We start from the raw sequence: 15,581 nt of genomic DNA on the forward strand, positions 1-15,581 counted from the left end.
TTTACAATTTGTTGTAGGGAAACAAGTGAACATTCCATACCTTCACATTTGATGGAAGCAGTATTCACACCACGTGACTATAGACCATATATCTGGCATCAAAACTATTGTACAAGGGAGCTCATTATTTTACTTCCGTAGCTCATTGCCCAATTGACACGATATTCCAGGGAAATCTACACATTCTCCACATGGTTTAGGGTGCTTGACCGAATTTGGGTAACTGACGCCTTAAATTGCTTATGCTAAGTCAATTATTGGTAACAATTTCTGGCAATCGTAGTCTTTACCTGTTTCAGAAGCATGTATTATTAATTTGACAATCATAACTCTTTCCTCGTTCTTTTCCAGATCCTCGAAGGAAAGTTCATGATTTCCGGGATAAGACCTCTACAAAACCCACTGACTACCTACGGCAGAAAACGCAGCTGAAGCTGGACCTCTTTCCAAGCGAGGTGGTATCCAGAAACCGTTGCCGGGGCCTTGAGAGCCCCCCCAGTAACCGCTATGCTGGTGACTGGAGCGTCTGTGGGCAGGATTTCCTTCTTGTTCCCAGCAGTAACCTGGTGGACGTGGACTATGATGAAGTGGCTGGAACAGACAGTGAGAACGAGGAGGAGAATCAAGTCCTGGATCTGAGGGAGAATTTCTTGACGCAAACGGGGACGGTCTTTGTTGGAGACTTTGCACTGGTGGATGACTCTGAGGAAATTGACTTGGAGACCCCATTTAGCCCCAGGCTCAATCTAAAGGACTTTGATGCTTTGATTTTGGACCTAGAACGAGAACTTTCCAAACAGATTAACATTTGCCTGTGACCCCTTGGGCAACTGAGAGACTGCCCTTACCAAAGTGCCTTGGCCACATGCTTGGCAGCCTACATGGAGCCTTTTCCAGGAAAGAAGAACAACCTCCTTGGAGTATGAAGGTGTCTAGCGGAAGGCTCGCCTACAGAGAATTGGCCGCTCTAGGGTCTGATTGTGTGTCCTGCAGGAAACCGGGGAATCACTCAGGCAGACACAATTTGCAAAATGGTTGACACCAACAGAAGGTCAAGTTAGATTTGCTGGAGCTGAGGGTCTTGCATAAGGCATCCTTTGGGCACTCCTACAGGTGCCATGGTATCAGTAGCCAGTTTCGTTGCAGAGCCTAGGCTGGGAAAATGGCACAACCAGAAAGGAATCATCATCAAGAACAAATTAGGCCCTCTCCCCTGAAGGTAGGGGGAAGCTGCTCAGTGCTAGAGTCCTTGAATCGGAGACGAGAAGCAGATTACTTTGTTTCCAGCACATTCGTTTGTAGCGTTTGGAGAAATAGTCTAGCCGACGAATGTTGAAATAAGGGTCGGGCCTACAGAGTTGTAAACGAGGCGCTGTATTTAAACCAGGCACTTTACTTCCTTTGTGTATCCATCTGTGTTGTGCGATCATCCTTTACTCCTCACTGCAAAGACATTTTCTGTAGTCGTCGAATTGCAAAGCACTTTCAGTTTTACTTCTCCTTACAGCAGCATTCTTAAACCCAGGTTGTGGAACAATGGTTTGCTCACTCAGACCAGTATAATAATGGCTCCTCTAGTTGTGTCTATAGGAAGACCATGCTAGACCATTGGCAATGCCATTAAGAAGTTGGCTTAGGAATTGTTCACATAAAATGGACCAAGTATTGTTGTGTATTTATATTTTTTTAAACCCAGCCTTCTATATAGGGTTGGTTAAAAAGGTATTGTCACTTTGACAACATTCTGTTCCAAGCAGAATCTGCTTCATCGCAGGAATAATTCCCGAAGGATGGGGGGGGGGAGGGGGCATGCCATGCAGAAGAAATGTGGCTGGCCACTGTTGTAAAAGGGACACAATTATCTAACATTTGCACTTATGCTAAAAAGTAAGCTAATGCAATTAGCACTAGTTTGCTTCTTCTGTAGTACAGAGTGAAGCAAACCAGCTTTGTCCTAAAGAACATCATGTCATGACTCGCACATTCTTTAAAATCCATCTAGGCCTGCCGTTCGAGGTACTTAGTTTACCTACTCAACCTAAGGGAAATGCACTTGACCCCTCGTGACAAAAAAAGGTACCAATGCTTTCTGTGAAATGATGCATGTCCGCACAGCCCTTCTTCATATTTGACACACTCCTGCTAGTGGGTGGTCTGCCATGCACAATGAAACTTTTAGTCGCCATTTACTGCAAACAGTTTGCAGAAAATGTCAAATAAGTTTCAAACATCACCGTACTTACCAGCAAGGTCGAGTACTCCCCCATCATAAAATCCCCCTTGGCCATGCTAGTGGGTGAGTAGAAATGTTGCGAACCCTGCATGTAAAGATTTAAAAAGTGGCACTGGGCTGAAATGGATTAGCCTGTTCGTTTCTGCCAGCATGATAAGAAATGGAGCAAATTGGCCTTGGTCCAAATTTAGGTAGGAAGCAGTTGGATGGCATTTTGAATACATGTAAACGCTTTTCAGAAGGGAACAAAAAAATGCATGTTTTTAGTGACTTTTCCAATGTGAAAGATGTGACCTTGTTCGATGGAAAACTTCTTCAATGTCATACAGCAAAACAAGTACAAACATCGGAATGCTTAATGTGTGCCCACATGCACAAATCCTGCATAGATTGGATCAAATTGGGTCAAAAACAGTTTGCTGAATTACACATTACACAATATGTAACCAGCAAAACCGGTGCTAATTGCATTTGCCAAAATGTTAGCACTGGTGCAAATGTTGGATACCTGGATGCAGGTGGGCAACTGTTGCCAAACACCAGCAACGAAGATTGGCATCAAAGATGTAACTACATCAGTTGTTCAAATTCCTTGTGTCAAGATTTTGCTTTGACCATAACCCAAGTAAACCTGTTTGGAGGGGTTACTGACAAACCGGCTCTACTGAATCGCACTCCAGAGCAGGATTCTGAAACTTTGGACTACAACTCCCATCATCCCTACTCGGCACAGCCATTGGTAAGGGTGCATGGGCATTGTAGTCCAAACTTAGTTTTCAAACCCCAGCTCTCTGAATTTCTTCCCCAGTGGGGCACAAGGCAGTCTCCAAAAGTTGTCTGAAGTGAGTTATTTCAACTCCTAGGTCACATACCGAGCCTCAGTACTTATGAAATATGGCAGATTGAGTAGGAATCCTATTAAGACTGGGTTTAAAACTAATATTTAGAAAGAAGACTGCCTCTCTCTGGCAGACCTCGTGTCTTCGCCTTTGGCGCCGCCTTGGATATCCACCATGCTCTATGGAATTGCAACATCTCTGAAACTGCCCTCTCTGGGGAAGCAGGAGCTGCGCTCGTATGTAAACCGATTTCATTGGGGCCGTATTGCTTTAGTGCCTTGCGACAGGGTCACTGGACGTAAAGCCATCCACACTCTGAGGGATTGTGGGAAGTTCCTGGCTTTTCAATTGGCCCAGAGAATTGTTGGCAAAATAATTGTTTTTATGGCATTCCCCCTATCGATCACAAACCGCCATATTGGTTTTAGTATGGGAATGTATTCCACGTTTGTAGGGGCGTTGTGTTTTGTGCCTCACTGTAATTCTGAGACGAAAAGAATATCTTATGCTATGCATGGATGTATATACACGCGCGCGCACACACAGATGCACACACTGCATACAGAGCATCAAATGAGCACCTTTTTTATGCTTCTGCATTGAAGTCCTAGCTGGTGTGCAGACGCAGAAAGAAATGAGAGCACTTTTACTTTGAGCAGATGAGAATACCCTCGCAGTATTATTGATATTGGGGTGCTTGGCAGAGGTCTTTCCTCCATATTGAGGCAGCAGGGCCTTCCTGCCGGCACGTCCTTTTTAACCAAATAGTGTTACAAATTGCCCCCCCCCCCCCAGTTTTCTCTCCCCAGCCCCTCTCCTTTCTCACTTTCTGAAGCAGCAGCTGCCCGGAATGCTCCTCGCGTGCCAGAATTGCAGCGGTTCATAATTCGGAGCCGAGCTACTATGCCTATCCTTCACGGAAGCTATTCGGAACAGCATGAAGATAGAACAAAGCGGTGGAAGATCCAGCCTTGAGCTATAGCAATGTGGAAGAGTCTTGGGGGACATGCACACACGCTGTCACAGCAGAGGCGTTACTAGGGGGCGACTCTGAGGGGGCTATAGCCCCAGGTCTTTTGGTTGTAGCCCCGAGTCCCGACATTAGGGTAGCCCTGGATCTTTTCCCGACCTAGCAACACCCCTGTATCACAGTTGGGCGCATCAGCCTTGTGGACTAACGTATCTTTTTCTTCGCCAGCTATGTTTTGTCTGGCACCCGTTCTGGATATTCATGGTTGGAGTTTGACAACATGGCTTGAATGTCTTCCCAGGATTTTCAGTTTGTAGGATTTATGCATCCAGACAAGTGATGGATTTTATCCCAGTGACAATGCTTTATTGACCTTTTGATGTTGGAAGCAGCACACTCTAATGGCAGGACGTTGGCCGGCCCAGCACGTATGTCTGGAACTGGCCTCACAAGCTACATCACGTATGTCTGGAACTGGCCTCACAAGCTACATCTGTTTACACCTTCAGTGATCTTCTCATAGCTGACCAATGCTCTTCTGCTAATCAAAAATGGTTGGAGCCATAGACCGATCCAGCCCATGGCAAAATATTTCAAGTCATTCTTAAAAGGTACTGGGTGTGTGTGGCTGGACTCCGTGAGAACCAAGAGCAATGGGTGGCAATTCAACTGGTCCTCTTCAGCCACTGGTAATTCCAATGGGGATCATTCCATTGTTTTGTTTTTTAACTTGAGCGTGCGATTACAGACGGGGGCTTGGGGGACTACCAGTGGTTAGAACTTTGACACATGAATTTCCATTCACCACATTTTAGAATTGCCGAGAAACTCTAGAAGCTCACCAGTTACGTTTTCTTGTTAACCTCGGGTTTGGAACCCTATCGAAATGAGAAGGAAGTTAAACGCAGGAATGCCTTTCGTCCAGTATTCAAAAACCTCGTCCCTCGACTGCCTTTTCACCAATCTATAAGCACATGTGATTTCCTCAAACAATTGGTCGAGGGATATTGTTTATTTTTGGACATTTCCACGCAAATGTAAACGAGAAGAGACCACGCCACAACCCCACCTTTTGTATGACCTAAACACACCCACCCTGCTACATTGAAATTCGTCCAAAAATACCATACAAATTCTCCCTCGACAAATTCTGCTGCGATAAAATATAGCTTTGACTATACCCCAATATCCTCTCTGGCCAGTGCTATTCGTTTTAGTGAGCGCACTGGCATGTCTGAGTAACTTAATGAAGGACTGTAGGAAGGGTATGCCCAGATTTACAGGTATGCCATCTGTGCTTCATGGATGGGACCCAGCAATGCCGACCGATGACTGGACTCGATTGGGTTCACATGCCATGAGCAGGTGGCACAGCAGTTCTGGCTGGATTACACCCCATTTTATTGTGTAATTCTGTGGAGGCACAGGTGAGGGATAAATGGTTATTGAATGCATGATTAATGGGCCATTGCAGCAGGCACATCTTGTTGTTTTCAGAGCCTGGCTGTTTTTCTGGTGTGTGTATATATAGTCACTACATTTGCCAAAACTGGGACATGACAATCTGGCTTTATATGCCATCATGATCTAATAACTTTTGGAGATTACAGCTGGGCTTCATACATTGCTATCAAATAGTAACTTTGTGGTGTAGAGAGGCGCACCTTAAGCACTGCAGAGGTTATAGTAAATGCTGTATTTTGTACCTTGCTACAGTATGTTAATTTTTGGGCGCTGCTAGCCGGGCTGTAGGAGTCCAGTCTGAAGGCTGAACTCAAAACATTCGAACAAGGAGATTACACTGAACGGCGAGACATTTGCCTTGTGAGGATGGCCTACTTTAGTGATCAGTGGGGTCGCTCTGGTTTCTTTATGCATTCATGTAGAGACCAGAATGTGCAGGTCAGGACACCTGGATTCAGCCTCCCTTCCCAGGTTCATGCCACGTTCATTGGTGTTCCACTTCTGTGTCAAAGCACCCCCAAACCAAAGAATGCAATGCCTTCTATTTAGCAGTGTTGGGCAGCTCAGAGCCACGCGTTAAGGCAGGAGACAGCCAAGGCTGTGAGTATGTGGTATCCTGTGCGTTCAGGACCCTGTTCCTCCCATAACGTGTAAATAGGCCCATACGTCAAATCATTGTATTGCCTGGCAGTTGGCTGCTTCTGATAGGTTGGTAGAGTTGGGGCTTAGTCTAGTTCCTGCCAGATTGCCAATCTGATTGTCCGCACGATTTCTCCGTGCATCGACCCGGTTCTGCATCTTTGCTCATGGCTTCTACATTGCATGTAGCACCAGGCTGCACACTACTTCAGTGACCACAGGCAAGGCAGACCACAACATATACATGATTTGGCTGCAAGGTGGTAGTCTGAAGAAGTAGGTCTTCAGCACGTGGGAGCCTGTGTGACTTTATGTGGCATGTGAGCTATCTGTAGTGCTTTCTGCCTGAATCTAAATTGAGCGGATCAGAGTTTTGTTCGGCCATCTGCGGTTCAGAAGCCGATGCACTGTGACCGCAATTCACAATGAGTGACCTATGGCATGCTTGAAGAGCTGGGTGCGTTCCATTCCAAGGATAGGGAAGTCGATGCCCGTCTAAAAAGGTGGCCTTCCTCTTGCGCAGTGGCCTTCAAACCTTTATTGTTCAGGGCAACGCCGTGCCAAGACTCGCAAAAACATGTTGCCCCACCACTCCCTTCTGGCAGTGGCTTGAATAAGAGGTGAGATACTTGTGACAGCGACCACCTCTCCTCCCCGCTGCATTCTCCAACCTCAATATTGCTCCCTGCCTCTCTCGCCTCATCCTATAGGTTCCCTCCTGTTTATTTCCATCTACCGCTCTTTCTCTCCCTCGCTCAGTCTGTCTTCTCTCCTCCACTCTTGTTTCTTTTCTGTTGCCCTCCTTTCTCTCGCCTCGCTAACGTTCTTCTCAGACCCTTTCAGTTTGTCTTCTCTCTTCCTTGTGCTCTTTTGCCCTCCGTTTCTCTCTCCTCTTGCTCTTCCCCGTGGATTTGATTAGTTCATTTCTTTAGAATAGATCCTCTCGAATCAAAATGAGCGGTGTCTCCCAAATGGAGAGGGTGGATTGTGGTGTTCTGGAGGGTGCATGTATTTACTCTACCCTTTTCAACATCTAATTGAAACCTCTCCTTTCAAAATGACGCTGTTGACTCTTCGGCTTGTATTTCGGCTGGACCAGGAGTCAGAGGATAGTACAAGTCCGTATACAGCATATTGTTAGCCTTATTGCCCATTGGGTGTCCGAAAATGGCCTTGGGCTAAATAAAGATAAAAAGGAGATGACGCTTGTTGCCTCGTCCACCAAAATGCATAAAGCATGGGTCATCTATCCACACTACGTCTTAGCAGGACATATAATAAAAACCCAATCAAAAGTTAAAATGCTAGCGATATCGCTAGACTCCCTTTGATTGTAAATCCTCAAAAGAATCATCCGCCCAACATACGTTCAGTTGATGATTTAGAGGCAGGTTAAGCTGCTACTCTCAGAGAAACCGTGTGCGACTATAGCTCGGGCGGCCCATTGTCGGTGCCCGCTTGGACTATTGCGACGCCCTGTATTCCGGCTTCACTAAACCAGGCCCAGGATGAGAAGACTTCACTGGCCACTGGTTGAAGCGAGAATTGATTTGAAGCATTTATCTACAGGCCACAGAGGCCCCTATGGCTTTAGGCCGAAGCTGTGCAGTTACGGGTGCTAAACTCTATAACTTGCTCCCAGAAGATACTTGCTGCATTAGTAACTTGACAGCTTTCAGAAAGGACATTTAAAACCGCTTTATTCTAGTTTAACGGCTGTGGGGGCCATACCGCTGGGTAGTAGCTCCTTCTGACTTCACCACACCGCATTAGCAGTATGCTATACCCTAACCTGTCCTCCACTTGTCACTTTCATCTCATTCTCTCTTCTCCACCTAGCCCTGCCTCCCTCACGCAACTTCTTCTTTCCTTCCAATTCTCTTAATTTCTGTCTTCTGTACAGCCTCTCTTCTCACTTTCCCCTCCAGTTCTAGCTACTCTCTAGCACGTCCCGTTATTTTCCCCTCGCTTCTCTAACCGTTCTGTCTCCTTACTCTCCCTCGCACGCACCCCTTCATCTTTTCGTTCCCTTTGTGCTGCTGTCTGCCCGCGTGCCCTGGTTTTATTCCAGTCTTGCTCTTGTACCCCCCGCACGCACTATTCTGTATCACCAGTCTTTATCTCTTAATCTCCTACCATTTCTCCTGCTATTGCTCCTTGGTTCTCCTTTCTTTCGCTGCCCATGTCTTTCTTTTTTGAAGGCTGAAGGGAACCGGGGATCTAGCACCTTTCTGGGCTGAGGGCCACCACTACTAATGAGTCTGTTGCACTCTCCATTAAAGAATAAACAAGCACAGCCTTTCTTTCCTCTGCCTCCTTCTCCATAACTGAGTTCCCGGCTCAAATAGAGTTAGGGTGACGGGCTGTTACCGGCGCTTTAAGCTATGGCATTCGCACCTCCCCACGTGGACGCGTCCTTTAGTTTGAAGACCCCTGCTCTTGCGACTGCGCGCTTCTGATTATTGTGAACGGCTGCCGCCTAGTGGGAAGGACTGAAACTGACCTCTGCAGCTATACAATAAAAAAGCTGAGTCCCGAGGAAGAACTATGCACAGACAGTGCACACCTGTCCTTTGTGTCCCTCCCCTGCTTCTTTCACCCTTTGTTTCTTTCCACCACTCTTCCTCTGTTTGTCCAAATGCCAGAGATAAAAACAAAACATGCAAACCTCTCCCTCTCTGCCTAGTAACACTTCTCTTGCATCTACACATGTAAATGCACAGGACAAGCCTCCGTTCCGGTCCATGTGATTTGACCGAAAAGATTTTATCGCAGTAGATTTCGTTGATGCTTTTTTTTGCCGTAAATATATGTGGCGGGAGACCACCCGCAGCCTCCACCCTTAACACCCATACTTTAATTATTAGCGTAAACCCACCCTTCACATATGATGCAAAATCTGATTAAAACAATTCAACGAAATCTACTCCGATGGTATCTGCTGCGGCCAAAACCCCTTTTAGCACTGTGCAGCAAGGCCGCTACCGTGGTAACTGGTGCGCTAAAAATGCATATTACGTTCAATCACCTGCTATTGCTTTCCTTGGTAAAGTTTGCAATCCTATTTTTTTTTTGGTACTTTGGGATCATAGACTTCCGACAGGAGCAAGTTGGACCTGTTTTAAAATGTGAATCCGCATCGCTTTGTGCACAGCGCGGCGGCGCCGTTCGTCTGCCAATCTTTTCAGTAGCCGGCGGAAGAAGCATTGGCTGCATGTGAAAAGGTTACACTTAAAAGTATTATGACCATGCCTTGAAGTATTAAGTTATATGTTTAATGTTTTGTTATGAAGTTATATTTGTGTAATGCTACGGATACGTGGTGAAGATTTGGCGGACTGTGGATAAAGCAGAGCCACCCAAAGTACACCGGTCTCTTCTGCATATTCGATTTTTTATGAACACTTACAGTATTCAGCATAAATGTCACGTGGATATCATGTCATTTGTAACTGTGCTTCTCTGCATTATGACTACGAGGATACAGTATTTTTGGACTTGTGAAATTCTAATGTTGACATTTTATAGAGGTACAGACTTGGGGCTATGTTGTATTGCACCCTTGCCCATCACACAATATTATTCTCAGTATTTTAAAAAAAATGCAATAAAAGAGAGGATATCTTAAGTGGCGTTTTTGTTTTCTGTGGCAATTTTCCATGTACCTGTGCCTAATCTCGGGTTCCCTTGCACTATATAAATGCCATGGTGGCCAAGCCACCAAAACAAGAGGTGATGACTGGAAGGTTTAGAATTCAAGTGGAAGTTCACTCAAAAATGTTGTTGCAAAAGATGGGCCATATCAAGTTGTCTTTTGCTTCATTATTGCTGCGAGAGCAGCGCTAAACACAAGCACAGTAGGATAATTCATTTCACAAAATGGATGCCTCCTAGTGCTTGAAATGTTTTACTTTGAGCCTCATTTGCTCAAAATTTTACATAGGAACTTTCTTTAAATATATTTTTTCTATATATTTTTTAATTTGGCCTATCTTTTGAGACAATCAAATTTTTGAGTGAACTTCCCGTTTAATCTTAACCTCTGGCATTGGTCTGGGCAGCCCTCCAGACCACTGTTCTTCGCCTGCCAAGCCATTACAAAAGGGGAAAGACCATATGCAAATCAGACTTGGTACGACACCCCAAAAGGGGCAGGCCAGCCTCAACTGCTTGGTCACATTCCCAAGCATCCCCAGACATCAGTGAGGTGTAGTTTAGGCCTCTACTGCCAAGAGGCACAGGACCCCGCATATGGGTATACCTGTTCCACACTGGGTGACTACAGCAAAACAAAAGAAGTGATGGCTGGAAGGTTTAGAATTAATCTTAACCTCTGATATTGCTCTGGGTAACCCTCCAGACCATTGTTCTTTGCCTGCCAAGGCATTATAGATGGGAGAAAGGTGACCAATCCAGCCTTGCATCCGTACAATCTAAGCATGTCATTACCATAGCATTGTGGACACCTTAACACGTAGAATAGGGATAGGCATTGCTGATCTTTTACTTTGGAGTAAACCACTTGCAGTAATCCATCCTAACCACTAGTTGCAGACTATGTGCAGCATGTAATTCAAATGGATACAAGATCTACCGAAAGATTAGAGGGGAATTTGTAATACGTTTGTGTTTTTATCGTTGCAGCTTTGTGCTACACAATCCAATGATCGATTGATTGGAGAATGACTCTCACTGGTAGGTAACGTCGTTCATGTACAGCATGTTGCTTTTGAAATCCCTCGGTCCCGAAACAGCAGTAATGTCACCTCGACCAAACTCGCTCACCAGTGCTCTCTGGGAGGCAGCTGCCGCCTAGATGGACGGTGACAAGTGCCTCAAATAGTGAGCGTGGAAAGTTCAGATGATTTTCAATTTTCATGTGCAATCTGTAATCTGCATGTCAAATCCCAAAACAATACATTGGATTATATTTATGTTTGGTTTGTCCTTCAGTTGTCATGGAAAAGCTGCTGAATCAGGGATGGGGATAAAATGAAGAATTTCCTTATCACTGTCACACAGAGATGGTGTTGGAATGTAGCAATTTGAGGTTGGTGGTTGGGGCCAGACCAGCCGAAAAGAGGCTACCAAGCGAAACCATGCGGGGGCAGGTTGCCTCTTCATGGGTGGCACGCCTCCTTGCAAAAACGATGTGCACCTATAGCCTGGAATCCAGGGAAAGGAGCGCCCCTGGACCCTGACCGTGGCTTCCGAGTTACCAAGGTCAGAGCCCTTAGGATTCTGAGCAGTCGGCGAAGTTGTATGTGGACAGAAAGGCTGACCAGTGATTTTCCCATCGTACCAGAACAATCTCAAGGATTCCTGTGGATCCAATAGGAAACCTATTGGGGCCCCTCTATATCCGGGGCACTTCAATTTTATCTATGACCTGTTTCTCAAGAGGTTTCCGTGATGGGCAGGGTGTCGCTTCAAATAATGGTCCATTTGAGATCCAATTTCTGGCCAATGCAAACGAGATGCACACTGAAGTTAGAAGTCAGAAGCCCTTGGCTAGCCGCTGCGTGACGCTTGTTTCACTGTCATTAGATTGGAAATTTGCAGTTGTGCTAGTTCCAGTTACCTCTGAATCACCTCTGTCCATATTCCTTCAATTTCTTCTATTGGGTATACGCTAACCAATTAAACTGGATTTCCCAGATCTCAACATAAACCTCTTAAATTGACATGCTTAAGTGCTTGCACTGAATAAAGCATCTTAAAATCTTGCATTGAATAAACCTGAAAAAGGGGTCATTATATGATCACATTTTGTTAAAATTGTCCACATTTTCTTCTTTCATTTTCAAGAAATAGACACATTGTTTCATGCTGTTAGGTATTTTCTTAACGGCTATTGTAATCCAATAGTTTCTGTGATTGTTAACCAGTGCAATAGATAATATTAACCAATCCAAAAGTCTATAAGTACATTCTTATGTGTAGAGGTACCATCATCCCTCAAGTATCAACACCCCTAGATTGATTCACTTCAGTTGACAGCAAAGCTCGTGGCGTAGCATAGACTTTGACGCCCTCACAGGCGGATCGCCAACACCGAAGCAGAGCGGCACGAAGAACATCTCCAACTCGACCAGACTGCGACATGACGAGGCGTACAGGAAGTGGATGGGAGGGGAATATAAGATTTACATTGTCTATATTCACACAGAGGTCTGGAGAATCTTTGCCCCCTACACTACTTCTTTCTGGAGAGTAAAGAAATGGGAGTCCCTATTCGGTTTAGTGAGCACACAGGCATGTTTGAGTAATTTAATCAAAGCTTGTAGGAATGGTATGTCCAGGTTTACGGGTATGCCTAGACACCCCACCTGTGCTTTCTGGATGGGACCCAGCAATGCTGACAGATGACTGGACTTGATTGAGTTCACATGCCAAGAGCAGGTGGCATAACCGTTCTGGATGAATTACTCCCTACTTTATTTTATTTTGTTATTCTGTGAAGGCACAGGGGAGGTGTAAATGGTTATTCAATGCATGATTAATGGGCCATTGCAGCAGGCACATCTTGGTAATTACAGAGCCTGGCTGTCTGGTGTGTGTGTATATCGCCACTACATTTGACAAAACTGGGAGATGGCAATCTGGGCTTTATATGCCATCATGATATAATAACGTTTGGGGATACGTGCTGGGCTTCATACATTGCTATCAAATAGTAACTTTGGGGTTTAGAGAGGTGCATATTAAGCACTTGTTAAGATGGATTTCTGAACTCTGACCTGGTGGGCAGAGGTTCAGGCCAGCCTAGTTTCTTGAAACAGGGTAACCTTCTGGACAAGCCAGACCAATCAAGGTAGCATTGGCAGCGGTCAAGACTAGGTATCAGGAGGGGGTGAGGGTGACTGAAGGTCCACAATGAGCACACACAGTAAAGGACACTACAAATCACTCCCAGTCAGGTGTATATATCAAAACTACATATTCATTTATTCAAGACCTTTTGAAGTCAAACACAAAGCAACTATCAACAGTAATACATCAAACCAACACAACACTACTATGAAACATATATACAGTTACCAAAAGGCCTAAATGAATAGTGCACAGAATGGGTCCACAACCTAAGAACAAAGGGAGCAAACAGTGCAAATAGGCTTTAGGCAGTTCTTCATCAATCAATCCCCAACTAAGAGGCAGTCCAGTCCCTATGAACAGTAGAGCATATCGCTCAAAAGTACTTTCAGATGCAGGTGCACTCGATGGTCGGGTAGAACAAAAACGGGGTCTCTTGCAAGGGCTGTAGCGACTCAGGAAGGTGGGTGAGGTGAAGAAGAATAGGTTCCCACTATTCAAGGAGGGTCTTCCCAAGAGGACAGAACAGGTTCCAGGAGTTGGGGAATAGGACAGTAGCACATGCTACCTGTTTGAAGGTGAGTGGCTCTCAGGGGACACTTGTGTGTAAAAATGGATGGATGCACTACAGGCCACCGGTAAGGGTTGCAAGTACTCACCAATCCCAGGCGCACTCCGGACCAAACTTCGGCAGTCGAGTCCACTTCGGTTGCAGGTTCAAATGCGGCAATTTTGCGGCTCTGCGGCTTTCAGAAGCCGAGTTACTGCGATGATTCTGTGGCCGGTGAGTGGTGATTTCTCCGCTCCTGATGGAATCAGGGCAGTTTCACTGCAGCAGGATTCAGGGCACAGCAGCAGGGCACCTGCGAGTTCGTCAGCACAGCTGGGCAACACAACGACCGTGTGCCCTTGGGTTCAGGCGTACTCTCCTAATTACAGACTTAGGGCGCCTAGGTGTACGAAAACACGGCCGGCAGGAGAGTGCCTTGGACCCAGTGCTCACCATCTACAAAGTCAAGTGTCAACACACACAGACACACACACCCACACACACCCCCCCCTGTAAGGTACTTTGTGCTCTTATAACATGTTGCAACATTGAAAAGGACTAAGGGAAACAGCCTCCCAGTACTGACTTTCTTTAAGGGTATGTCCAGGGCCTTAAGTGGCACTCCAAAATGAGCCGGGGCTCATCAAGGAGGCGTAGCTTAAAGGCGGATGGGGGTCATCTGCTGGCTCATTAGGCCATGCCCCTTGACGAGCCCTGGCTCAATGGCTACAGGCACCCTGCCAGGAATCCTTTATTAGAGATCGGCACCCTCTCGTCTGTGAGGAGAGGGTGGTGATCTCTGCATTTATTTTCTATAGGTCTGCCTGGCAGGGGACAGCGCCTCGCCTATTTAGGCTTAATGGTGGTGCTGCCCTTCGCCAGCTGGGGAGGGGCAGCGTCGCCATTAAGGCTGAAAGGGTGATGCCCGTGGAAGCGGAGGCTTTTTTCCTAAAGCCTGAAACTCCTGCAAATGTGCGGGAGCTTCAGAATTTCGAACAGAAGGCCTCTGCTTCCAGCGGCCTCACGTTTCTCTCCATAATGGTGGCGCCGGCCCACGGGTATCGCTTGCTTGAAGAGATGCCTCGCAGGTACGGCGCCACCATTATTGCTAAAGGGCATTTTTTATGAAGCCTGAAGCTCTCATACAGGAGCGAGAGCTTCTGGCTTTAGAAAGAAATCCTTTTTATTTAGTGGCTGGGTCTGCCAGGGGAGATTAGTGAGCCCTGGCAGGGCCCCGCCACAAAACAAGATTTCGGAGCCTGCCGGGGCTCAGCCCCAGCCCACTTACAGCCCTGAGCATGTCGTTTTCCCCATAACAAAGTGAGGAAAAACGGAGTGCAGCAGAAGGCTGTGCTCCACTGGCAAAAGACAGGCTAGACTTTTCAGACAACAGCAAAAAGTTGGGGTACACAACTAGAGGGAAAATTACACATACATTGGAAACTTTCCTAACAGCACTGCAGTGGGTGTAGTAAATGCGAGCAATGAGGGCTGCATTTTGTACCTTGCTACAGTGCGTTTAATTTTGTGGTGCTGCTAGCTGGGCTGTAGGTGGAGTCCATTCTGAAGTCTGCCCCCAAAACATTAGAACAAGGAGATTACACTGAAGGGTGAGACCTTTGCCTTATGAGGATGGCCTACTTTAGTCGCTCTGTCTTGTTTGGTTTCTTTAGGCATTCAAGCGGAGGATAAATCGGCGAGACCTGGAAGGACGACGAAAGGCGACATGCCCTTGCCCTTTTCAGCTCAGAGCCGCGAAGCCTCCAAAAGATGAATCCTAAGACCGGGAGTTACAGCTGGCATGCGGAGCAGCAGATGTCAAAGGTGCACAGGGGCCTCCCGCATTGATAAAGTAGGTGGGGAGGCAAGCTGGCTACCGTGGCACTATCCTTGACCCCAGTGACCAGAGAAGCCAACGGTTCAGCACAGCCAGTGAGTCGGAGGAAGCTGATAGCAAACCAAACTGTGTTGAGCCCAAGGTTGCGAGTAGCAACATTTTGAATGCAAGAAGAAAGAACTTGAGTGCATGTTTGAACTGTTAAGAAAGCCCAGACACTGTAGGAGTGCTAATTT

General features: G+C 46.2%; 1 protein-coding gene across 1 annotated transcript in view; it reads left to right on the top strand.

The window, feature by feature from the left end:
- SYDE1 (synapse defective Rho GTPase homolog 1) overlaps positions 1-9,773 on the top strand; it is a 212,605-nt gene extending 202,832 nt beyond the window's left edge. Inside the window, exon 8 of the mRNA XM_069603930.1 lies at positions 352-9,773. Coding sequence (XP_069460031.1) covers positions 352-818 — 467 coding nt within the window. The 3' untranslated portion in view covers positions 819-9,773. The remainder of the gene's footprint in view (positions 1-351) is intronic.
- The last annotated feature ends 5,808 nt before the right edge of the window (positions 9,774-15,581 follow it).

Source organism: Ambystoma mexicanum, chromosome 3q (assembly GCF_040938575.1).
Source record: "Ambystoma mexicanum isolate Mex_15411 chromosome 3q, UKY_AmexF1_1, whole genome shotgun sequence".
Classification (NCBI taxonomy): domain Eukaryota; kingdom Metazoa; phylum Chordata; class Amphibia; order Caudata; family Ambystomatidae; genus Ambystoma; species Ambystoma mexicanum.